Genomic DNA, 25,544 nt, shown 5'->3' with positions numbered 1-25,544 from the left:
CTTCCCAAATGACAAGTCTATACTTTATCGTTATGGGTATGTCCACTAAATACAGGGTTAGTCTGCTTTATTGATTTGTGAAGTGCTACAGAATTTGATGGCGCTATATAGATTATTATATAGTAGACACAGGCTTAGCAAAGCCTCAGTAAATACTGATTTTGAGTGTGATGTGTCCAAATTGTATCACTCACAGTGTGCGCTGGCTGCAAAGTCTAGCCTGAACTGATATGCTGAGATCCGTTCCAGTTGTTGGATGTATCACACACGCAATCAGTATTTACTGAAGCTTTTGCAGGCTTTCCTCAGCCAGTGTCTGCTTTGATTTGTAAAGCACTATGGTATTTGATGGTGCTATATAAAGATTATTATATAGCAGACACATACTGCAGAATTTACAAAACTGGAACCAAGAATCCCAAAACTGAACAGACATGCTGAGCTCATTTTACTGATTCTAGTTTGGGTTTGGTAAATCCTGCAAGTACATAGAGTGGATATTATTGGTATATGGAATATTTATGTGGATAGACGCGTGCACAACATTGCCATGTTTGTGTACCCAGTTAATATATTCTGTAAAGGTCTGTAGGTTATGAAACCAAAAAGTGACCTACCGGATTGTATAACGGACTGGGTTTTAACCATAAGTTATGTATCAAAAAAAAAGTGTAGTCTTACACCCGCCTGCCACTTTATAGCATATGAAATTAAACACAGAGACTTGTTACAAGTTTTATCATTTCACGTATTACCAGTAGTTTGTTCTAGGTACAAGCGTTTTGTCATTCACATACAGCTAGATAGCATATGTTCACATTTACAGTGCAAAACAAAAAAAAGCAAGGAAGTGTACATTTTTATATTCTGGAGATTTTCAGGAATGCAAAACCAACATGCAAATTTGACATATTCTAGATATATATATTGATAGAAAGGTATAGACCTTGTTTTATTTCCTCTAGAAAATGGAAATCCAAATATTTACTATCTTTGTGGGATGAATCTTAAAAAGGAGAGATGTTTCCAGAAAGTATTAATTGTATAAGATTTGCTTGGACTATTTAGGAATATACAATAAAACCCGAACTGTAAACAACCCCTGTCTAGGAATCTAGTAAAGGCAAATGGACATCATATGGGCTTTCCAGTCATGGAGTCATTTCACAGGACAAGATGTGGCTGTTGTTTTTGCAGACTCTGGCTGCTTATTTCTTACATATAGCCAGGTAATATTCATACACCATGTGCTAGCCTGGGGTCATCTGCTCAGTTCACATCTTTTCAGACTTCTATGTTCTCTTATAGGAACAGAACAGGTAGAAAGGTGAAAGCCCCCAACAGAAAGACAATGACGAGGTGACCTGGCAACTAGTGGTAACCACAAGTAGACGGTGCACCCTAAAGATAGTAGTAGGATTGGGTCCAAAGTACAGCAGCGGTACAAATCTTTTCATGATTTCTGTTCTCCGTGAGGAGTGGTACAAATACCAAGGCCTCATTCATATGGTTTCATTTGTTCCATGAAATACAGGACAAGCTCTAATGGTGCAAGTCACAGCTTCTCCATGGCACAGGTATCCTGTATTGAAAACATGATTACAGTATGGGATATTAGTACTAAGGAAGACAAAGGCTCCTGGCGTCAGAGGTGACCAATACCTGGAGCCCAGTGCCTGTTCTGTGTGTGTTATGGGAGGGAAGGGAAGGGATTCATCAGACGCTGTTGCTCATGCTCCGGCATATGATAACGCCACAGTAGCTACATCACGGCTTAGGCCGGGACACAAAACTAGCTTTGAGTAAAAATCTGCAGAAATATTCAGCAGTTAATAGCAAATTCATCCCAAAGCTGTGTGTCCTGGACTGTGTCATCCACCATCACAATAACAACATTAATATTATTTACACGAAAAGTAAGAGTTATAAATCACACAATAAGTACAGTGGTAAATGTTCCCAGATTTAGAAAGTAACGCCCCGTGCCAAATCACTCCGCCGGTGGCTGTGCCCCTTCACGCCAGAATAATTGCAATCATAGTCTGTATTTCATAGACCAAACATGACCATCTGAATGAGGTGCAATGAAAACTTCTGCTACAGAATCATAAGTGATATGTTTAGCCTCCCCTCCCAAATTCACAGCATAATACACATCAGAAAGGAGCCGATTGCCGGGTAAATCCTGCAATATATATTCAGATAGCCTAAGGGTTTCATGGGAATCTCGTTTGGATATTCATAAAAATGAATATTCCTCTGCCTTCAGATTCCCTCAAGACCGACATATTAATACAGGGCCCTTCACCTACAAGTGACCAAGGAGCGGACAGAGTACACAAAACTTATTAACAAGTCCATATCACTGCTTTCTGTATTCCACAAATAAAATCGTGTTAGATACCAACAGCCTGATGAAGAAACTGAAATGATGAGGAAAACATCTAGACAGGGTTTTTTTTTTGGAGAAAAATACTGGAAGAAAAGCACATACCTCACACACTGGGGAAAAAAAAGGCCTAAGGCTCCGCGCACATGAACGGATATCCGGTGTGGCGAGTATATGTTGTCTCACCGCACGGTGACAGAAAAGTATACGACACGTCCTATGTTTTTCTGTTGTACAGTGACAGCCGCTCGCTTCTCTATAGAGAGGGGAGGGGGGGAGCATTTCTCCCCCTGCCCTACTCCAGCCGACCGCATACTACGATCATACATAGTGTGCATGAGGCCATAAATAGTTTGCCGACACGATGTGAGATAGGGGCAATATACTTTTAGGCTACTTTTCATAGATTCATTTTTTGGATTTTACCAACAACATGTAGACCCTCTACTGGATTTACTGAGCAGAATGTAAATCACTACAAAGTTCTTTCTATAGTGATTAAGGCCAGTTCAGTAGACACAGCGGGTCCTGACCTAAACCAAGGCCAAACCCAGCACACAGAACAATTGAAGAGCACATATCTTATGTATGAAGAGGCCTAAAACCAGTGACTGACTAGCACCTACTATGAGATAAAGGCAATGCGATTTTTTTTATTTGGTCACATTTTTACATCTGTGTTGACCTACAACACCAGAACCTACTTTTAGATCTAATGAACAGAACTCAGGTCATCATAAGGTTTTATGGTGATCAGTACAACAATTTGGGGTCTCTGTCTGAAACCAGTCTATGTACACACAACGTTAAGTATCCAGTCTTTGACACATAGATAAAGTCGCCCATATGATACAGTCTAGATATTGTCTCAGAACTGGGCCTCAATACAGGGATACTCTTCTATCATAAAAGCACGATACAGTACAGTAGTCCACACGGGAGGCAGTAACTTACACTATCTGAGAGGACTACATGAAAAATGGCCGATGTGAGGGTCTGTATTTCACTGAACTAATATGATATGGTCTATACCGGCAGATCACAGAGTGGGCCGGAGCAAAATGATTGGGAATATCTCATGCCATTTGCCTATAATTTCAGCCCCCAAAAGATTCACCGCGTTTTAGGCTGAGCTTAATCATCCGAAGGTCATGTCAAACAATCATTCGTACCTACTGTTCATACAATGGTTGCCCATTTTGGAGGGGATCACTTAAAAACAGAGAACCCTGCCCGATAATTGCTCATTGACGTCACATGGAAAATATGTTTTGGAACACAATTTAGGAACCGGAAAAGTAATTAATGAGGGATTTTCATAAGCCTATGATATGTTGGCAACCTGATATAGTGTAGTGGTAGTAGTATGCTATACAACTTAGCAGGGCCACCATCAGGGGGGGTTTAGTCTGACTGTGTTCAGGCGGTCCCCCAAGTTACCGAAAACCCTCCTTCCAAGTTCAGTGAACTTACTGTGCACACAGGGCCGGATTACTATTCTGTCTGGAGACACACAAAATTTGCCAGCCTAGGGCTCCAAATTTCCTAGTGGGGGCCCTGCATATTAGTTTATGTAAAATGAATACTCAACAACTAGTCATGTATTGGTGACCCTTGAACTGAACCTATTAGATGGGTACACCAGTTATTTCATTAGTGCACACGATGAAGCCACATGTCATTTCCAATGTGTCCACAATCAGCCATGTGGTGCACTACCACTTTGCATTTCCCAGAATAAAAAAAAAAATATGGGCCATATCTGTCCATATTTTGTGTTTGATACTCCAGCCCTGATCCGTTCACAGAGCGCTAATACCAGAAATTAGCCGGTTTTCTGCTTCTAAGTAAATTAAGCTGTATAAAACGAGTGAACAATACCAGGTCTCAAGGCAGTAACGGTGTAAGAAGCAAATATTGTGAGAAAAGGCCAAAAGCATCAATCTTGTTACCTTGTGATCTGCGTCTAGAATGTATTGCCACAAAAGGAAAAGGAATTTCATCTATTGCTTATATTACATTATTTTTACTTTTGGATTAGTGCAAAATCTTATAATATTTGGTCTGATTACACATTTTGATCTATAAAATAACTATTCACCTGTCAAATCTGAACAATTTAAAGTAATGAATCGCAATGCAATAGAATCTCAAGTACCATCTGTGTTGTACTTATTTTTTTTTATTTTAGTTTTTTTACTAGTATATTTCTTAATGGTTACATATTCTCCATTAGTATCTACACTTTCATCGAGGCAAGTACAGAGAATAACCTCCGCTGTGCGTATATAAAGCAACATGTCTCCCACATGAAACAGAAGCATGCTACTAATCTTTAAAGGACATCTACCACCAGGATGAAGGATTGTAAACCAAGCACACTGACATACTGGTGTGTGCCCCCTCTGGCATTAAGCTTCTTATGCACTTATTTTTAAGAATAAAAGACTTTAAAAATAATATGCAAATAAGCCCAAGGAGCTCCAGGCTCCTATAAAACCCATGGCGCCCAGAGCACTTCGGACTCATTTGCATAATTTTAAAATCCTTTGTTAAAAAAAAAAAAAAAGGAATAAGAAGCTAAAAGAGGAGCAGATCCTACCAGAGCGGGCACACATCAGTGTGTCAGTGTGCTTGGTTTACAATCCTTCATCCTGGTGGTGGATGTCCTTTAAGGAGGCTTGAGTCACAGGATACCTCAAATTGCCATTGTTTCTTGGTAGTAAAATTATTCTGTCAGCCCCATCTCCTGGATGAGGGTGATGAGCTCTTTAAAGGTAACTTGTCACACTGAAAATGCAGACCAATCTGCAGGCAGCATGTTATAGAGCAAGAGGAGCTGAACAGATCATAGTGCGCTAGCTGTAGGCAGCAGGTTATAGAGAAGGACAAGCTTGTACATAGTGTCCAATCAGCAGGCAGCATTTTTATATATAAAATGTTATTATTACTTGGTTACACCTGTTCCTTTAAGCTTAGGAGTCCAGTGGGGAGTCCTAGTTACTTAAAGGGGTTGTCCGAGTTTTGAAAAAAAAAACTATATGTGGCTGGGAGCGGGCTGCCTAAAACAATAAAGATGTACTTACCTTCCGGTGCCCTCCGGTATCCAGAGCGCCATGTAAACAAACATGGCCGCCGGAGCAGTGCTGCATTCAGCTTCCGGCCCCCATACACAATGCTGCGTATAGGGACGGATAGGCGTACCCGGCCACGGCCAGCCGGAAGCTGAATGCAGCGCTGGATACCGGAGGGCACCGGAAGGTAAGTACATCTTTATTGTTTTAGGCAGCCCGCTCCCGGCCACATATATATATTTTTTTTTTTTTCAAAACTCGGACAACCCCTTTAATAGTATCGTCCATTCAACTCCTCATGATTGGAAAGAGCTGAGGTATAAATGAATAAATTACAAGCTATACAGCATCCTTCCCAACAAAACAGTATATCAATCTGCTCCGCTCCTCCAGTTCTATAACATTCTTTTTACAGATAGGCCACTATATACAATCTGCTCTGCTCCTCCTGCTCTATAACATTCTTTTTACAGATAGGCCACTATATACAATCTGCTCTGCTCCTCCTGCTCTATAACATGTTATTTGCAGATAGGGCACGATGTACAATCTATTCAGCTCCTCATGCTCTATATTATACTGCCAGCAGGTTTTACATGTGACCAGTTTACCTTAAGGCTACTGAACTAGTTAGCATCACAGCAAATTACACATTTTTGTTAGAAGCCAGAAAAAAATTGTTTCCAGTGTATCAATTTTTAAAGTACAGTAAAGAAAAGGATTGCTTTGTTTTTCTCTATAACTATATATAATGACCATTACACTGTGGTATTAACTCACGGCATAAAACTACCAACATTAAACTACACAGAATTTATCAAATGAATTAGGATGTATCTGAATTCTTGGTATCATTGATTTATGAATCCCAACTCCTAAACATAGACATGCACACTTGGCCCTTGCCAGAGATGTAAGAGCTTCCTTAAAGTTTGAGATGTGTTTACGGATTTTACAAACTAATTTTTTTTTTTTTGTTTTCCTCCGTCGTCCAATCTCCCTCCGCTCTATAGTACCAACAGCAATTTTCAACGAACCCTTTACCTGACAGATTGGTTACGGCCGTGTTATTTTATTACAGTTCACAATGGCGACCTTGATATTAAATTCTACAGCTTAGCAAAGGCACCGCCTGTCTGATTTAATTACCTCCTCGGAGGAGTGCACTACATTTGGGACAAAGCCACTTTTTACCCCCTCCCAGCCTTCCTGGATGTTTATCTCTCCCTTTCTAACAAGCTCATATATATCGCGAGTCAGATCAGTGAAGGCTTTCTCTACGTTGATGGCGTCTCGGGCAGAGGTTTCTATATATCTCATGCCATAGGCAGTGGCCAGTTTCTCCGCCTCGTGTCTTGTCACTTGCCGTTGTGTGTCTAGGTCACATTTGTGGCCCACCAGGACAAAAACAATCTGGTAGGGTTGCACATGAGCTTTTGCCTCTTCCAACCACTCGTGGACATTCTGGAAGGAGCGGCGATTGGTGATATCAAACAGCAGGAGCCCTCCAACAGAATTCCTGTAGTAGGCACGTGTGATGGACCTGGAATGAAAGAAAATCGGTTTTATTAAAAATGTAGTTTTGTGCACAAGGTTCAGCCCCAACACTCACCTATCCCTTTCCCTTGAAGGGATCCAGGTGCAGTACTTCTGGATAGCCACAACACAGTGAATGGAACTGTCTGCCGTATATTTTGTCCAGATATAATCCCAGGAAGCTGAAAGTGTTGACCTTAAAGGAATATTCCCATCTGGGCATTTACATTTCACTAAATCGATTTGCCATATATAAACATTTCTTCAATTGGATGTTAATTAAAAAAATGTTCCTGTGTGAAGATAATTTCTCATAAATGTAGTCATGTTGTCCCTTAGAAACCAGATAGCTTCCTCGGGTACGACCACGTCACATTCTGCAAGCAGTGGCCAGACATGCACTATAGACTCCTGCCGGACCACCAGGATTCAGCGATCATTACCACAGGACGGCTGTGCGACATGTATCTCCCGGACATTTTATATACAATAACCTTTTGTTTCTTTGTGCACTCACTCCAGCAGAGGTGGCCGTAACCAAGGAAGCTATCTCGTTTCTAAGGGGCAACATGACTACATTTATGAGAAATTATCTTCACACAGGAACATTTTTTTAATAACATCTAATTGAAGAAATGTTTACATATGGCAGATCAATGAAACTGAATGTGAGTGCTCAGACGAGAATATCCCTTTAATTAGGGACTGGTCATCAATATCAGATTCCAAAACCCCTTTAATAAAACTTTATACAGACAGACATTTTTATATGACAATGATTATGAGAACTATGGAGCCAAACAAATGGATGACAAATCTGCAAAAAAAAAAAAAAAAGTTTCCTTTCACATGCCTTACCCTATTATGGGACACTAGTGAGTGTGCACAAGACTTAAAGGGAACCTACCATCACGGATCTAACTAGATCGGGTGGTAGGTGCATCTGTAAGACATGAGGATAGCCCTTTTGAGGGCTAATCCTCATGTCCCCGCAATATTTTAATACCTTTTATTTAGCTAACATGTAAATTTTCTAAAGAGGCTACTGGGGCGTGGAGTACCCGGAGCTGAGGCTACACAGCGTGACTACTCCACGCCCCAGTAGCCTCTTTGTTCCGCCTACCAGATAACTTTGGCGCGCTGCACCTCATAGCTGTACTATTATGGTGTGCGGTAGGTGTTGACTCCGTACGTGAGCCGAAACCCACTGCACACCATACTAGTACAGCACTAGTACAGTACAGTACTACATCATAGTAGATCATAGTTTATACGGTTGAAAAAAGACACTTGTCCATCAAGTTCAACCAAGGAAGGGAAGGGATTGGAGGACATCTGCAACCAGAGATTCTTTGCGATTGTTAACCCCTGACAAGCGGCGGTCAAGCTCCAAAAGAGGAGTTTGGAAGGACACTATATACTACCAAGAGACCTGCAAGAACTCCAGAGTGACACAATTTTAGTTGGTTCCCTGGTATATTCCACCTCCTTATACATAACACATTCACAATATACACAAATTTATGTCCAACCTTGGTGTGAATTCATTTCGGTAAAAGGAATTAATGTAACAACTGCTCCCTATACCCCACCATTATTATTGTTTTTTTGTTTTTTATTTAGGTTTTCTATTTCCCATCCAATCATCTGGACTTGTTAGCTCATCTTTTGTAATTCTCCAAGTTCTGCCTGATATACACATTGCGGAGCCCTGCTGTATTTTGTGGCCAATGTTAGGATCACACATAGGGTCTTTGATTAGAAAGCCACGTTTCCTAACGTGATAAAGACCTGACATTTCACAGTGGCTCAAACTGGGCATCACATAACGAGCGCCATATAACGGGCACCGAACTTTCCACAAATAATTGCAATTTCCATCTCGGACTCCATTGTACATCGTATTTGGAAACCACCTACAGTATATGTTCAAAATGCTCATTTCACCACGTGTATTACACTACACCACATCTTACACATTGCTAAATTCTCCAAGGGGTGTACATTCAACAATTAGGGTCACTTTTCGGGTTTTCCTCTGTTTTATACCACTACGGCTCTCCAAATGTATCCTGACACATGTGAAGGATTTCTGTCAAATTTGGCTTCTAAAAGGCAAACATCCCTCTTTTCCTCTACTGTGCGCCCATAAAGCATTTTATATGCACATGTGGGGTACTTCTACACTCGGGAGAAATAGTTTTATACATTTTTGGGGGTTACTTATTCTATTATCCCTTGTGGATTGCAAAAATTAGGGGTAAAAGTGACGTTTATAGGAAAAATGTTCACCTTTTTGCTTTTTAGGGCCTAATTGGATCATGTAGGGGCAAATAGACATATTACACCTTGCTAAATTTTTGCAAGGGGTGTACTTTCCAAAATGGTGACACTTGTCGAGGTTCCCCTCTGTTTTGGTACCGCTATGGCTCTCTAAACGCATCCTGACACACATGAAGGATTTCTGTCAAATCTGGCATCTAAAAGCCAAGCAACACATTTCTGGGGGTGTTTCATCTTTTATCCCTTGTGGCTTACAAAAATTAGCCGTAAAAGTGACTTTTTTTAGAAAATTTTCACCTTTTTCCTTTTTGGGGCCTAATTGAATCTGTTGGGGCAAATACACAAATGACACCTTGATAAACTCTCCGAGGGGTGTACTTTCCAAAATGGTGTTGGGGCTTTCCTGTGTTTTGGTACCACTAGGGCTCTCCAAATGCATCCTGACACATGAAACCTTAGCCATATTTGTCCTCCAAAAATGAAACAACGCTCTTACCCTTCTTAGTGCCCCCTGTGCCTGTACAGCAGGATACAGTAACAAAATGGGTATTCGCATACTTGGGAGCAATTGCACTAAACATTGTAAAATGCAATTTCCTTTTTAACCCATTATGAATGTGCTAATTTTAGTGTTCAAAGGTTGTTTGGAATATTTTGAGGGGTGCAGTTTTAAATGAAATTTTACATATTTAGCATTAACACCCCCCTATATAATCAACCCATTTTCAAATCTGCACCCCTCAAACTATCAGAAACAGCTTTTAGGAACATTGTTAACCCCTTCAGATCTTCATCGCTTTTTTTGTTATTAGGGCCATGTGACAGAATTTTTTTTGCGGGACGAGATGCTTTTTCCAGTGTTCCAGGGTTGGTATCTCCCATTGTTGAAAATTTAGGAACTTTTTTGTGAGGTCATGAGCAGAAAAGCATCAATTCTGTACTGGATTTTTTTTTTTTACCATATAGTCTAATAATCATGCTATCTTTATTCTATGGGTCGATACGATTACAGGGATACTAGACATGAATATTTTTTATGTTTTACCAAATTTGAAAAATTAAACCCTAATGTGGGGGGAAATCTATCATTTTTGCATTGCTGTCTTACTTTTTTGGCTACGGAGTGGGTTAAGGCTTGTTTTTTGCGGGACATGTTGTACTTTGCAACAGTATCATTCTGAAGTACATATGCTTTGTTTTTCACTTTTTATTGCATTTTTTGTGGGATTCAATAGGTAAAAATCATAATTTTTGGTGGCCTTCAGGCATCTCTGGGGTCCCGATCGGATCCCAGAAGCTATAGCAACGATCAGTGCCCCCAAAAGCGGCGAAGGGGGATCGTGGGGGAAAGACCCCCGGAAGGCATGTTGAATGCTGCGGTCGCGCTGACCGTGGCATTTAACGGGTTAAACACCCGCGATCAGAGCCCACTCCGACCGCGGGTGTTAGCCGTGGATTTCAGCGGTAGATTACTGCTGACATCCCGCGACCCCCGATGCCGGTTCGGCTCCTGTTCAGAGCTGAACCGGCATCGTCTCTGCGCAGTAGCTGTACTGTGCTGACCGCTATTCGCAGGACTCAGCGCAGTACAGCTACGGCGCGCTAAGGGGTTAAATGGTTATTAACAGTTGTGTTTACATAACAGAACAGTAACACATGTGTTAATGGTTGCATTGTGTAAACACAAAATTTTACATCAATTTAATTGCGCCCATACAGTTTACCACCACATATGGGGTATCAGTGTACTTGGGAGAAATTGGGTATCAAATGTGGGGAGCTTTTTTTTCATTTAATTCATTGTGAATGTCTCATTTTCCACCAAAAGTGAATGCAATGTCCAGAAATATTGCAATTTGTAGACTGCACCTCCATTTTGTTCTAACGCCTATAAAACACCTAAAGGGTTAACAAACTTCTTAAAGGTGCTTTTCCATACGTTAAAGGTGTGTATATTCCATAATGGGGTAATTTATGAGTATTTTTAGGCCTCTCACAGTCATTTGAAAGTTGAGCAGGTCCCCATAAATAAAAGTTTGGAGATTTTCCAAAAACGGTGAAAAATGTCACCCAAATTCTAAGCTTGTAGTAAAACGTGGAACTTTCAAAAGCCATGGCAACATAAAGCAGGCATTTGGAAAATGTATGTTATGAATTAATTTGGGTGCTATGAAGATTAAGAAAAGAAGATTATTTAGAACTTTGAAAATAAAGAATTTTTTAAATGTTTTAAAAGGTTTCCATTTTTTTCATAACTAAACACAAAAGATTTCATCCAAATTTGTAAACTAATTTGAAGTACAATGTGTCATGAGAAAACAATCTCAAAATTCCCTGGATATGTTATAGCGTTCCAAAGCTATAACCACTTATAGTGACACAGGGCAGATTTGAAAAATTGGTCCACGTCCTAGAGGCCAAAATAGGCTGAGTAGCACAATTGATTGGCACCAGTTTTGTTTGATTTGGGTAAAGTGAGGAGGGGGGCACGTTGACCTCTGTGCCGCTATCGTTTTTAAGATATTAATAAGTTTCCAGAGGTCAACCAACCCCCCCCCTCCCCTCCCCCCAAATTACCCAAATCAAACAATACTGGTGGCAATCAATTTTGCTACGTTTGTGCTGGTTTATGTAGCAGAAATTTTCGTTTGTGCCGCTATAGTTTAAGATATTAATAAGTTTCCAAATTAAAATTTCTGCTGCACAAACCAGCACAAATGTTTCACATCAATTTTGTTAGATTTATACAAGGTGGGTGGGGGGGCCGGCACTTCACTCTGGTTGTGTCCTGTTGCGTTTGCCCATTAAGCCTCAGCTCTTGTAGTGCAGCCCAGTCAAAAGAGAAAAAGCAAGCACACATATAGAAAGTCTATATTCCATATAGAACTTTACCACAATATCTCACTTATCTCCTGTGTGTTTTCCCATACAGTCAGCACAGCATCAGTACAGCACTCCACTGTACTAGCAGGAGCCATACATGTTCATTCCTCCTCCGCCATCTGCAGATCAAGCACAGACTACCAGTGCTACCAAACTGCACATGGACATCAGACAATATGGGGAAACAGATCATTTCAGCTACTTCTTTCTGCCACCCTTACTGCATGAAGTAGTTCATAACAGGAGCAGTCATTGGGCAGAACTGAGTCACTCTTTATTCCATCCCTGTCCAGCCTGTGATGTCTGCAGATACAGGTTATAGGGGGGAGAGTGGAGTCTGCGTCACCAGCCATTGCCTGCTTTGAGAAGGGAGTCTTTGGCTGGAAGTCTGGTTACAACACACTGACAAAATAGGTTGGAGCCCCACTTCTTAAACGGTATGAGGTAAGATTACTACAATTGTCTAAAAAGGTTTTTTAAGCATATAGAACAGCAGTAATCTTTTGTAGAAATAGCCTTTCATTGACATTTTGGAAACATTTATACTGCGCCTCAGCTAAAAATACCCCTCAAAAATGGTAAGCGGAGTATTTGTACTCTCCTAGAAAAAATATAGCGTGACCTATAATTTTTTTTTTTTTTAGGAATAACAAGTACCGTATATACTCACGTATAAGCCAACCCCAGTACAAGCCAAGGTACCTAGTTTTACCACCAAAAACTGGGAACCGGGCTGCTCCTCTTCGTCTTAATGCTACAGGTCTGCGACAACTCCATGGGCAGCGCCTTTTCTGTCTTCACGTGCCGCGGCAGGCGCACTCTGTAATGTCTGCAGCGACTGAGATCACAGTTGTGCGCCGGCCAGGCCGTGAGCACGAAGCTGTCGCGGACCTGCAGCCGACATGAAGACAGAAGAGGCGCGGCCACAGAGCTGTCGCGGACCTGAAGAGGAGCTGCCCGAGCCGGCGGAATGGTCATGTTTAAACCCGAGTATAAGCAGAGTACGGAATTTTCAGCACAAAAATTGTGCTGAAAAACTTAGCTTATACTCGAATATTATACGGTAATTCAGATAAGAAGCGTGCAGAATATTTCTTTATCCAGAGATAAAATCGGTCATGGGTATAAAAGGGGTCTCAGACATGGCAAAGTTACTGAAAAGATATTTAATCCTAACACAGGGGCACAGATTGAACCACCAGAAATCATGTAAAAAAATATATACAATAACGTGATGAACACAAGCTTACTTTTCAACCTGTTTTGGAGTCAAAGATAATTACTTTAAAGGGGGTCTTCCACCTCCCACTGCTGGCAGGATGCTATAAATATGTATGGTTTCTATTCATTATGCCAATTCTGAAATATTCCCAGTTTAATCCATACGACAATGAGGAAGTTGGTACAACCAGAACTTAGGACCCGGAGCTCTGCTATTCCTGACTCCCCACTGGTCATCTCCCAGTGTCTCCCCCCGGTGCTTATCAGATGGAGAGAGTAGTGGTCCAGACAGGTGTGCTAAGGACACACCCCTAGTGCACCAACTGCCTCATTAGCATACAGATTAATATGAAGAATTTATCATAAGTTATTTATGAAATCAGTGCATTTCTCTGCAACATGTTGCTAATAGATTAGAATGCTTGGGGAAGGGGTAGACCTTTTATGTGAATATGTATTTCCCGGGTACTGCTGAAGGACTTATCTCCCATACCTCTACATGGTTAAAGTAAAAAAAAAAACAAAACCTCTGCATGGAAACATTTTTCACATACCAATTCAGGGCATGTATAAGGCATAGAGGCCAGTCCTGTATGAGCCATGAAGAGTAGTCACTATGTATCAGCAGACATTATCAGTGGGGTAACTTCAAGCGGATGGGCCCCAGTGCCAGGACCGACTACAATGTATAGTTTATAGAAGTAGGCTCCTCATATGGAAAAGTGACACCTTGCGGGCTCCCCAAGCCTCTTGGACACAGTTGTGACTGCACCCTCTGCACTCCCTCAAGTTACGCCCGTGGACCTGATGCATCCGTGTATTACATGCACAGTCATTCATCTGAACGGCTGCTTTTTCTCTGTGAGGACCCCTAAAGGGGAAGTGTTTACCTGGCTGAACCTTGTTTTATCGTATACCGCTGAGTACTAGGGGTTTCAGAATCTACAGTGGATCTATGGCAGTTTCATTACAAAAATGTGGTGAATTCATTAAGTAGCATTCTCCATCACATGCCAATTACTGAGGTATTTTCTCCTAAATGCCCGCAGGCACATACAGTCCCTAAGGACTCTGCCAGAAACGTTCTATGGAAGCAGCTTTTCCATTTTCTCGCTCTTTTTGTATCCACTGCTAGTTTTTTGCCAAAAGGCATGTCTTGAAAACAGCTGTATATGAAACTAGTCACTTACAGAGTTAAAAAAATTATAAAGATTAGATAAAATAATTACAACAACTTCATATCTGATCAAGGTTGATTGTTTATTAGTTGATACACAACGCGTTTCGGCTCTGTACAGGAGCCTTCATCAGGTGAAATTGTATTGTATTGTAATTTCACCCGACGAAGGCTCCTTTACGGAGCCGAAACGCGTTGTGTATTAACTTATAAACAATCAACCCTGACCAGATATGAAGTTGTTATACTGAATGACGCAGCACCATCCTATACGAGAAAACTCTTCTGTGTGTTCCTATCATTTGCAAGTCCGCCATTCTGGTTGAACGAACTCGTGGCCAGCAGCGTCTTTATCCACCAGTGCCAAAGGACCTTAAAAAAAGGACCTCTTCAAAATCTGATATGCCTTAAAGCTAATGAGAGTCATTAATCTAGAATACACTTGAGTTTTTTTGCGCTTTTTTTGTTATTTTCCTCTGACTGTCCCGCCCTGTACCGTTGTGGAGTTCTCCAATCAACCTCCAATTTTTATAAAAATTGATCCACTTTAAAATGTAGGCAAAAAGTGAAGGCTATGTCAAAAGCAAAAAAAACAAAAAGCACAACTATAGCAGTGGTAATATTAATCTCATCTGTTACTATAGGCAGCACCCCACTTCTCTGCTTGTTTGGGCCACATAATACCTAGACAAAAAAATTCATACAACTCTATAACAAGTGCTTAACCAATCGATGCTCACATAATATGAAAAGGACTTCACCGATGAGGCCGGTAATTTGCTTAATGCTCACATTAACAATGGATGTGATATTTTTACTTTCACTATGAAGAGGACCAGGACCTCCAGAGACCAGACCTTGCAGGACCTGTGCACTAGGCAGGTTTCATAGACAGACCCCGGTTTTACATAAAGAAAGGAATACCTAGCATGATAGATAACTCAACATTGAGGTTGGTCGGTAAAATCCAGCCAACACACGGTCATGTTCCGCCATCCTAAGGCTGCATTTACACTGAAGTATGCCTGCATGGCTACGGGTGGGCATACAGCCGCTGTGATGGAGAGGAGGAGGGGGTGACCCCTCTCCATAGAGATGCATGGCACACAGGCCGAAACACAGGGAAAGATAGGACATGTCCTATCTTTTTCCCATGTACTGAGCGGTATGGTATCGCTCCGTGCGTGCAAGCTTGCGGCCGTACATAAGTCCCCCATACGTCCGTCTGAATGTACCCTAAGGGCTCTTGTGCATGCCTGAATTTACTGTGTAAAACGATTTAGTGACCCTCACCAAGTGGTATTTGGATTTTACACAACTTCATGGAATATATTCAGTCCAGTGGCGTAGCTAGGGGGTTCAGCCTAGAGGTGGAGAACACATTCATGTGGGCCCCCAATCAAGGCATGCTAACATTATAGAACGTCTATGCCAGAGGCCGTTAGCTTCCCCATTTACCATGTGATTCAGCCATATTGCTATCGTGTAGAACGCATCCAGTCAGTCCCAATGTCAGTCCTCAGTCTGGTGCAAACTTTATTGGTCCGAGGGCCGCATTGTCATACGGCTCGATTTCATGGGGCCACACCAATAACCAGCACATGTCATGTTTTTGGACTGTTTTAACTCTTTAAAGACCCGGCCCTTATTTGTTTTTTCATTTTTCACTTCCCACAATCAAAAATCTATATATATATATTTTTTACACGTAAAGAGCTGTGTTTGGGCTTGTTTTCTGCATAACAAATTGCATTTCATAGTGATGATATTTAATATTCCATGCCGTGTACTGGGAAGCGGAATAAAAATTCCAAATGCAGTGAAATTGGTGAAAAAACACATTTGCGCCATTTTCTTGTGAGCTTGGATTTTACGGCTTTTACTGTACGCCAGAAATGAGATGTCTGCTTTATTCTTTGGGTTGGTACGATTATGGGGATACCAAATTTGTATAGGTTTTATAATGTTTTCATACATTTACAAAAATTAAAACCCCCTGTACAAATATTTTTTTTTTTTAGATTTTTGCCATCTTCTGGCGCTAATAACTTTTTCATATTTTGGTGTACAGAGCTGTGGGTCATGTCATTTTTTGCAACTTTTGAAGACGTTTTCAATGCTACCATGTTGAGGACTGTACGACCTTCTGATTGATTGTAATCGAATCGCACATTGTAATCAAACGAGACAGCCTCAGCTCTTCAAAAGACCCAAGGCTGTCATGGCAACAGATCACCACTCCCCATTGACGTCACGGGGAGCGACGATGGCTGCATCTTTTTAAAGCCGTTGGCAACTTTGCCTGCGGTGCGGGTGTTACCAGTAAGTCTTTGCTGCGATATTCAGTAAAGACTTACCGGCTATGGGGAGGGCTCAGTACGTGAGCCCTCTACATGCACCCGCAGCCGACCTGTGACGTGCTATTACGTCACAGGTCGTTAAAGGGTTAAAGCATGTGTTTTCAGTCAATTTAAAACGCATACATTTATGAATGTTTACCAGGTGTTTGGCTGGTTTTTCATCTGTTTCACAGCTGCCTACACTTCTAGAAATGAAAATAAACCAGTTTAAAGCTGCCAAACGCAAACATTAAAACACGCACACTTTTTTTAAATTGTCCGAAAACGCATGCTTTAAAATGGACCAAAAAAGCGCCATGTGGCATCCCCCTTGGGCTACGTTGACACGACCATTCAAGACTCTTTCTTACATTTTACATTTATTCAAAAAGGTAAAGAACAGATTAACTTAATGTGATGAGCAGGTGTCTGTTATCCATGTGGTTTTTTTCCAAACGGAGCAAAAGTAATGCAGCCTCACAAAAAAAAAAAAACCATGTAGCGGATACCTGCCTATACGTAATATAACAGATGACATAAAATTTTAATTTATGTAAATGGCATTTTTAATCGAGACTTTAAATCTCCATTAAACTTCTGCTCTTTACTTTTATTAATGGAGGCAAGAACAGGGACTTGAACAGTAGTGTGAAATTATCCTGAGACGTGCCGAAAACCACAATACAACATAAAACACCACCTCCGAAATAATAAATACCACTGTACAGCAATACAGATCACCCCAGAAACCAAATACTGCATTCAGACAATAGCTAACGAAAATCACAAGGCAATAATCAACAATTCAGGCAAATAAAAATACAGACCAAATAATAAATACTAATAAAAATAGATAGTAAACAAGAGATACCAGAGGAGACAAATAATAATAATAATACTATAGACCCCCAGATCAGACTAATAACACCAGAATCCCCATAGCAAACAGCAAATACTGGGTACCCCCAAATCAGACTAATAATTTGTCATTTGGTTCTCTAAATTTATAATGTTAGTGATTAGCGACACACATGCTTAGCGTACATTTACACAAACAAAATGGGGACATATCTGCAGTCGCATATCGGTCCCCATTCACATTCATGGCGCCTGAGAACACGTTGTCTCCGTACTGTGACCCTGCACGGCGAAATATAGGACATGTTTCTACAACAAAGAGGTGTGGGTCCTGCACAGCAAATGTATACGGGTTGCTTTATAGGCACAAAATGCCAATCAATATGTGCAAGAAAAAAGCGTGTCAAGACAACCAAAATATCAAACTTTATTTACACATACCAAATATTTTGACAATCACTGACCACTTAAAAACGTGTAACAAGTACACAAACACAAAAGGACTCAATGGGAAGAAAGTGGTAGAATCATCCCAAGGAAACCACCCTGACTGCAATAAATTGTATCTGGTGTCAAGAGGTAAATACAATAAGAGCTCCAAAAGGGATCAGCTATATAAAGTGCATGCTAACACAATGGTACAGTAAACTTTCCTACATAACAATAATCATAAAGTATAAAGCGCTGCATAAAGCCCAAATACAAGTAGAATCATAGCAGTTTACCGGACCACAACACCAGAGACAGCCAGGGTGTTACGGTGCTGGCCCTGCGCTGCTGTATGGAGAGGGGAGGGGTGAGCAGCACTCACTCCTCCGCTCTCCTGCACTGCTGTATCGAGAGATGAGAGCAGCACTCATGCATCCTCTATTCTGCGCTGCTGGATGGGGAGGGAAGGGGAGAGCAGCACTCACTTCTCCACTCTCCTGCGCTGCTGTATGGAGAGGGGAGGGGAGAGCAGCACTCACTCCTCCTCTCTCCTGCGCTTCTGGATGGAGAGGGGAGGGGAGAGCAGCACTCACTCCTCCTCTCTCCTGCACTTCTGGATGGAGAGGGGAGGGGAGAGCAGCACTCACTCCTCCTCTCTCCTGCGCTTCTGGATGGAGAGGGGAGGGGAGAGCAGCACTCACTCCTCCTCTCTCCTGCGCTTCTGGATGGAGAGGGGAGGGGAGAGCAGCACTCACTCCTCCTCTCTCCTGCGCTTCTGGATGGAGAGGGGAGGGGAGAGCAGCACTCACTCCTCCTCTCTCCTGCGCTTCTGGATGGAGAGGGGAGGGGAGAGCAGCACTCACTCCTCCTCTCTCCTGCGCTTCTGGATGGAGAGGGGAGGGGAGAGCAGCACTCACTCCTCCTCTCTCCTACACTTCTGGATGGAGAGGGGAGGGGAGAGCAGCACTCACTCCTCCTCTCTCCTGCGCTTCTGGATGGAGAGGGGAGGGGAGAGCAGCACTCACTCCTCCTCTCTCCTGCACTTCTGGATGGAGAGGGGAGGGGAGAGCAGCACTCACTCCTCCTCTCTCCTGCACTTCTGGATGGAGAGGGGAGGGGAGAGCAGCACTCACTCCTCCTCTCTCCTGCACTTCTGGATGGAGAGGGGAGGGGAGAGCAGCACTCACTCCTCCTCTCTCCTGCACTTCTGGATGGAGAGGGGAGGGGAGAGCAGCACTCACTCCTCCTCTCTCCTGCACTTCTGGATGGAGAGGGGAGGGGAGAGCAGCACTCACTCCTCCTCTCTCCTGCACTTCTGGATGGAGAGGGGAGGGGAGAGCAGCACTCACTCCTCCTCTCTCCTGCACTTCTGGATGGAGAGGGGAGGGGAGAGCAGCACTCACTCCTCCTCTTTCCTGCACTTCTGGATGGAGAGGGGAGGGGAGAGCAGCACTCACTCCTCCTCTCTCCTGCACTTCTGGATGGAGAGGGGAGGGGAGAGCAGCACTCACTCCTCCTCTCTCCTGCACTTCTGGATGGAGAGGGGAGAGCAGCACTCACTCCTCCTCTCTCCTGCACTTCTGGATGGAGAGGGGAGGGGAGAGCAGCACTCACTCCTCCTCTCTCCTGCACTTCTGGATGGAGAGGGGAGGGGAGAGCAGCACTCACTCCTCCTCTCTCCTGCACTTCTGGATGGAGAGGGGAGGGGAGAGCAGCACTCACTCCTCCTCTCTCCTGCACTTCTGGATGGAGAGGGGAGGGGAGAGCAGCACTCACTCCTCCTCTCTCCTGCACTTCTGGATGGAGAGGGGAGGGGAGAGCAGCACTCACTCCTCCTCTCTCCTGCACTTCTGGATGGAGAGGGGAGGGGAGAGCAGCACTCGCTTCTCCACTCTCCTGCGCTGCTGTATGGAGAGGGGAGGGGAGAGCAGCACTCGCTCCTCCACTCTTCTGCGCTGCTGTATGGAGAGGGGAGGGGAGAGCAGCACTCACTCCTCGACTCTCCTGCGCTGCTGTATGGAGAGGGGAGGGGAGAGCAGCACTCACTCCTCGACTCTCCTGCGCTGCTGTATGGAGAGGGGAGGGGAGAGCAGCACTCACTCCTCTACTCTCCTGCGCTGCTTTATGGAGAGGGGAGAGCAGCACTCACTCCTCTACTCTCCTGCGCTGCTGTATGGAGAGGGGAGGGGAGAGCAGCACTCACTCCTCGACTCTCCTGCGCTGCTGTATGGAGAGGGGAGGGGAGAGCAGCACTCGCTCCTCCACTCTCCTGCGCTGCTGTATGGAGAGAGGAGGGGAGAGCAGCACTCGCTCCTCCACTCTCCTGCACGGCTGTATGGAGAGGGGAGAGCAGCGCTCATCCCCCCTCCTATACAGCGCTCCGACATGTACATATGCCCCAAGTTTGTGGAAAACAGTGCATGTTCTGTTCAGGTTCCTTGGACAGAAAATAATACATGGAACAGGAGTCCTTGCATCATAGTCATATAAAACATAAGATGTCCCGTCTTCCAGCTGAAGAGCAGTGTCATACATGATAACTATAGCACCAGCACATGGTCCGCTTTCCACAGACTAAGCTCATGCGTCACCAGCCAAAACACTTGGAAACCCCTAGAAATGCTTTTAAATGTAATAAACACAGAGGTTTACATGCACATACATACATACATACAGGAAAATCCAGCACATACCCACACACATAGAGAACCTTACATATACATTGTCATAAATAAAGCACACATCACACACAAATGCACTTACTGCTTATGAAGGGTAATGGAGAGAGAACCTTTTGGAGATAGAGCGCCCAAAGTAAAACCGAAACCGAGTTATATGTCGCAAAGTGCCAACATGACAATTTAAGCAGTAACTTACTGATCACTGCTGTATCACAGGTTTCAATAATATATCTGTCATGAGTTCACCAATGCAATTGAAAGATCATAGAGAAATTTGGATTGTAGCTTCCCTCCAGGGTCCCCTGAAGAGGAAGAATCAGGATTCCCAGAGCAGGAGCTCCAACAATAATCTATTTCTATCCACACCTTCTCCTTCCTCCTGTAGCCGTGCCAGCCAGGGAGGTCGCTTTAAAATGGCGCTGAGCATGGCATGTCCTGGGCTGCATTGGAAAGCAGGAGGAAGCCCTGAGTCCTGACTGGCAAACTCTGTGTTGGGGTGAAGGCCTGGGTGCCCACAGGAAGGGCATAGCCTCATTAGCATAAAAGTAAAAGTTGATTTTAGAAGGAAGGTGGCAATGGATAACAAATATAAGAAGATACCACAGTTCCTGAATCTATGAATAAGTGTCCCTGGTTTATCATGCTGGATTCTGATGGTAGATTTTCTTTAAATTGCACGGGACTGAAAATATTGCATGAACTTACGTAAAATCAAATACCACTCAGCTTGTCAGTTCAGCTTCATTGGGTGAGGGTCACTAAATCCTGGCAACACACAGACCACGGCGTCAGGTTGATTTTGATGGTAGATTTCCTTTCAACGTAGACCTGGCTTTACTGCCCATGGCAACGTTTCATTTTATAGTCTGCACTCAAAAACCCAAACCCATAAACACATACCCCATTGTATTATATTTGATGGGGTGATCTGCCAACTTCTCAATTTTGTTAAATATTGGAAGTACCCTTTTAACAAAAATGGACCTACATGCCGCTCTAAATGGCATTACCAAAAAAGAAGTAGAATTGGTGAAAATCCACAGCAATGTCATCCTATGAAAGTTCTTAAATGCAGATCACAAGGACATGGGTGCTATGTACGCACTATAGGTGCTCAACCTGCTGCACTATTCATTTACATAACAATGTTTTGGGACCACATTATGGTTTTTTTTGGAAGCCTATGAGATATTTCAGAATATACTCCCTTCTATGAGCATGGAGTGTATCTACTCAACCATAAACAAACATACAGAGTGTAGTTCAGTTGGGTCAAGATCTGGCCACGTTCATAGGTTGCAATTGAATTGCATTTTGTAGCACACTTCATGCAAATTTTGGAGGTGTTACCTGCAGATACATTTAGGGTGCGACCACATGTTCCATTTTTGATGGAGTAATCTGAAAAAACTGAACATGTGGACGCACCCTGAGACCAAAACATTTGGATTCGAGAACTAGTAACATGCGATTAGATTGGTTAATCAACAAAACACGTGTTCATAGTCCTGGGATGCAAGTGTTCCAGTGTCAACCGATCCAAATGAATTTCCACCTCTTCCACACATTTGGATTGCACTTTCCGCAATGTGTGAAAGCACCGCGAGGTAACGTTCACACCTTCTACCTGGATTGTGTTTCAGAAAACAATGGCGAGGGGTTAGGCCCCATCACCTATGCATTTCAACAGATCGGTTCCAATGCATTCATTGTTTAAACGCTAAATATTGGGCACTATTTAGCAATTGCATGCGTTTCTATTGAGCCCAAACTTGTTTCACCTGGATTGCATTTTACAATGTAATCCAGATGGAAGGTGTGAATGCAGCCTGAAAGCGGCCTTATACATAGACAGTGTATTACAGGCTGAGCTCAGATTGGGGAGCCCAGGCTAGTGATCAGTAATCTGGAAGAGACATCTGATCCTTATGTTGTGGGAATTCTAAATTATTCCAACTATGGGAAGCCCAGGTGCAGGATGTGGCCAAACACATCAGCGCTGTATCGTATAGTAGTCAACCATTTTCTGTAGGTACAAGAGCGCCTCCATAATACTGGATGCAGAAAGGACCCATGTTCCCTTATGGGATGCGTGCATGAGGCCTCAGGCTGTGTTCACACGTGGCATTTACATCACGTTTTGAAATGCAATACAACAGCCGAGGAGAGTAGATTCACCCGATTACATTGCTGTCAACTTTTGCTTCTACAAAACAGAATGTTTATGCATAGTTATCATTATATTTTGTATACACAAATGTTAACAGCAATGTAATTCGGTGAATCTCCTTTCCTCTGCCGTTTCAAAACGCAATGTAAACTCCATGTGTGAACACAGCCTCAAAGATCTTCTTCGATGAGGTCGCTGATCACCACGACGTGGCCTTCTAAACACTCTACAACTCTCTGCACTTATCATGGATATTACTCTAGTGCTCTCCATCAATAATATATTTGACTGGTGGCCATGACCAGCAGAAGACACAGATATTAGTCACTCCTCACCTGAACCTCTCCTGTCCAGCCGTGTCCCAGATCTGGAGCTTGATCCTCTTGCCAGGCTCAATTTCCACCAGCCGTGAAAAAAAATCCACTCCCACCGTGGGGTCGGACACCTGGGCAAAACGCCCCTCTGTAAATCTTCGGATCAGACATGACTTCCCTACTGTGGAGTCCCCAATCACGATAAGACGGAATTGGTACAACCAGATTGCTTCCATTATCCCAGGTTAGTCCTTACAAAAGGATATCCTTAAAAGGTGAGACAATAACTTTCTCCGGCTTTGATTTCTCAAGCGACTAAGTAACAGAGAGCGCACTAGAGGCCTAGTCTTATGTCTCTACACCGTACAAACTTTATCCTGGCGTATCCCCTAGTATTGGGAGACTCCTACAGCAGATGACAAGGCAGAGCTGGCCCTGTACATGTCTTGTTATCACAGGTGCACCTGCACGGGCCGCCAGGTGAGTGCAGGGGAGGGATCAGTGCAGGAGGTGTGAGCTCAGCACAGCCATGTCTTCTTCCTGCGATGCAAAGGTCACACAGACTCCATTTTGCAGCAGTAGATGAGGGGATCGTGCACAGGCCTGAGGGGGGACAAGTCAGAGATCAGGGGTTACACAGGTCGGGATAGGCCCCGGTGCTCGGGGTGACTGCAGCCGCACGGCGGGCACCTACCTGTCACAATGCATCCGCCTTATATCAGCGGCTGTGCTGGCGATGGGCGGCAGACAATGGAGGAGGCCCCGGCTGCTGTAAGATGGAGAGCGGCGCTCCGGAGGAGGAGGAAGATGCTGCTGCCCGCACGGAGCTGATGAAATGGCAGCAACATCAGCACCAAACACTCTGACTCATCACTGGCATCAGCAGCTCCCGTAATCACCGCAATACACGGGCGGCCCCGCCTCTACCGCACACCTTCTAATAGCTGCGCGCAGGCTGAATGGAAAACTTTATGAACAATCCCTGAGTAAAGCTCGTCCCCGAGGATGCCCACAAGGGGGAGTCATTCTATATACCATGACTCAGTATTCAAGTTAAAGAGGCAGTATAGCCATATAGAGGTGTCACAATTTGTAAAAAAAAAAAACTAACCCCTAAGGTAACCAGTCACTTGCCATCCATTCAGGCATTCCTACCAACTTTTGGATCGGCGAAAGAGGAATAAAAGTTGGAAAGTCACACCTTTTACCCCCCTCTCCTCCTGAAGCAGCTCCCCTTCATAGTGCCCCCATAGTTCCCCCAAGGCAGATGCTCCCCCTCATATTTCCTCCCTTCCCAGCAGAAGTCCCCCTTCATAGTGCCCCCCAGCAGCATCTCCCCCTCATAGTGCCCCCCAGCAGCATCTCCCCCTCATAGTGCCCCTCCAGCAGCATCTCCCCCTCATAGTGCCCCTCCAGCAGCATCTCCCCCTCATAGTGCCCCCCAGAAGCATCTCCCCCTCATAGTGCCCCTCCAGCAGCATCTCCCCCTCATAGTGCCCCCCAGAAGCATCTCCCCCTCATAGTGCCCCTACAGCAGCATCTCCCCCTCATAGTGCCCCCCAGAAGCATCTCCCCCTCATAGTGCCCCTCCAGCAGCAACTCCCCCTTCATAGTGCCCCTTCAGCAGAATCTTCCCCTCATAGTGCCCCCCAGCAGCATCTCCCCTGCTTAGACCCGCCCCCAAGGCAGCTGCTACCCCTTATATTCTCTCCCTTCCCAGCAACAGTCCCCCTTCAAAGTGCCCCTCCAGCAGCAGCTCCCCCTTCATAGTACCCCTCCAGCAGCAGCTCCCCCTTCATAGCACCCCTCCAGCAGAATCTCCCCCTCATAGTGCCCCTTCAGCAGAAGTCCCCCTTCATAGTGCTCCCCAGAAGCATCTCCCCTGGTTAGACCCCCCCCCATATTTCCCCCAAGGCAGCTGCGACCCCTCATATTCCCTCCCTTCCCAGCAACAGTCCCCCTTCATAGTACCCCTCCAGCAGAAGCTCCCCCTCAAAGTGCCCCCCAGAAGCAGCTCCTCCTCATAGTGCCCCTCCGTACAAATTAGAGAAGTATCACATGATTTTTCAAATGGTTCTAATACTTTTGTCCACCCCCTTTTTATGTTTGGTGTGGAATTATATACACAATCTGGCTTTTTGACAATTCTTTTTGTGGTTTTCCATTGAAGACAAATTAAATGAAGATAAT

The 25,544-nt window shown here is 43.8% G+C and overlaps 1 protein-coding gene across 1 annotated transcript; it reads right to left on the bottom strand.

Moving 5' to 3' along the window:
* Positions 1–721: 721 nt before the first annotated feature.
* RAB39B (RAB39B, member RAS oncogene family) lies at positions 722–24,266 on the bottom strand. The gene is made up of 3 exons (XM_072124323.1): positions 24,049–24,266; positions 23,376–23,957; positions 722–7,006 (listed from the first exon to the last, which is right to left on the bottom strand). Exons 2-3 carry the CDS (start codon positions 23,588–23,590, stop codon positions 6,580–6,582), a joined length of 642 nt encoding a protein of 213 aa, XP_071980424.1. The 5' UTR covers positions 23,591–23,957; positions 24,049–24,266; the 3' UTR covers positions 722–6,579.
* Positions 24,267–25,544: the final 1,278 nt, after the last annotated feature.

Source organism: Engystomops pustulosus, chromosome 9 (assembly GCF_040894005.1).
Source record: "Engystomops pustulosus chromosome 9, aEngPut4.maternal, whole genome shotgun sequence".
Taxonomy (NCBI): Eukaryota; Metazoa; Chordata; class Amphibia; order Anura; family Leptodactylidae; genus Engystomops; species Engystomops pustulosus.
Note: the sequence above shows the minus strand (reverse complement) of the source record. Positions and strands in the feature narration are given on the sequence as shown.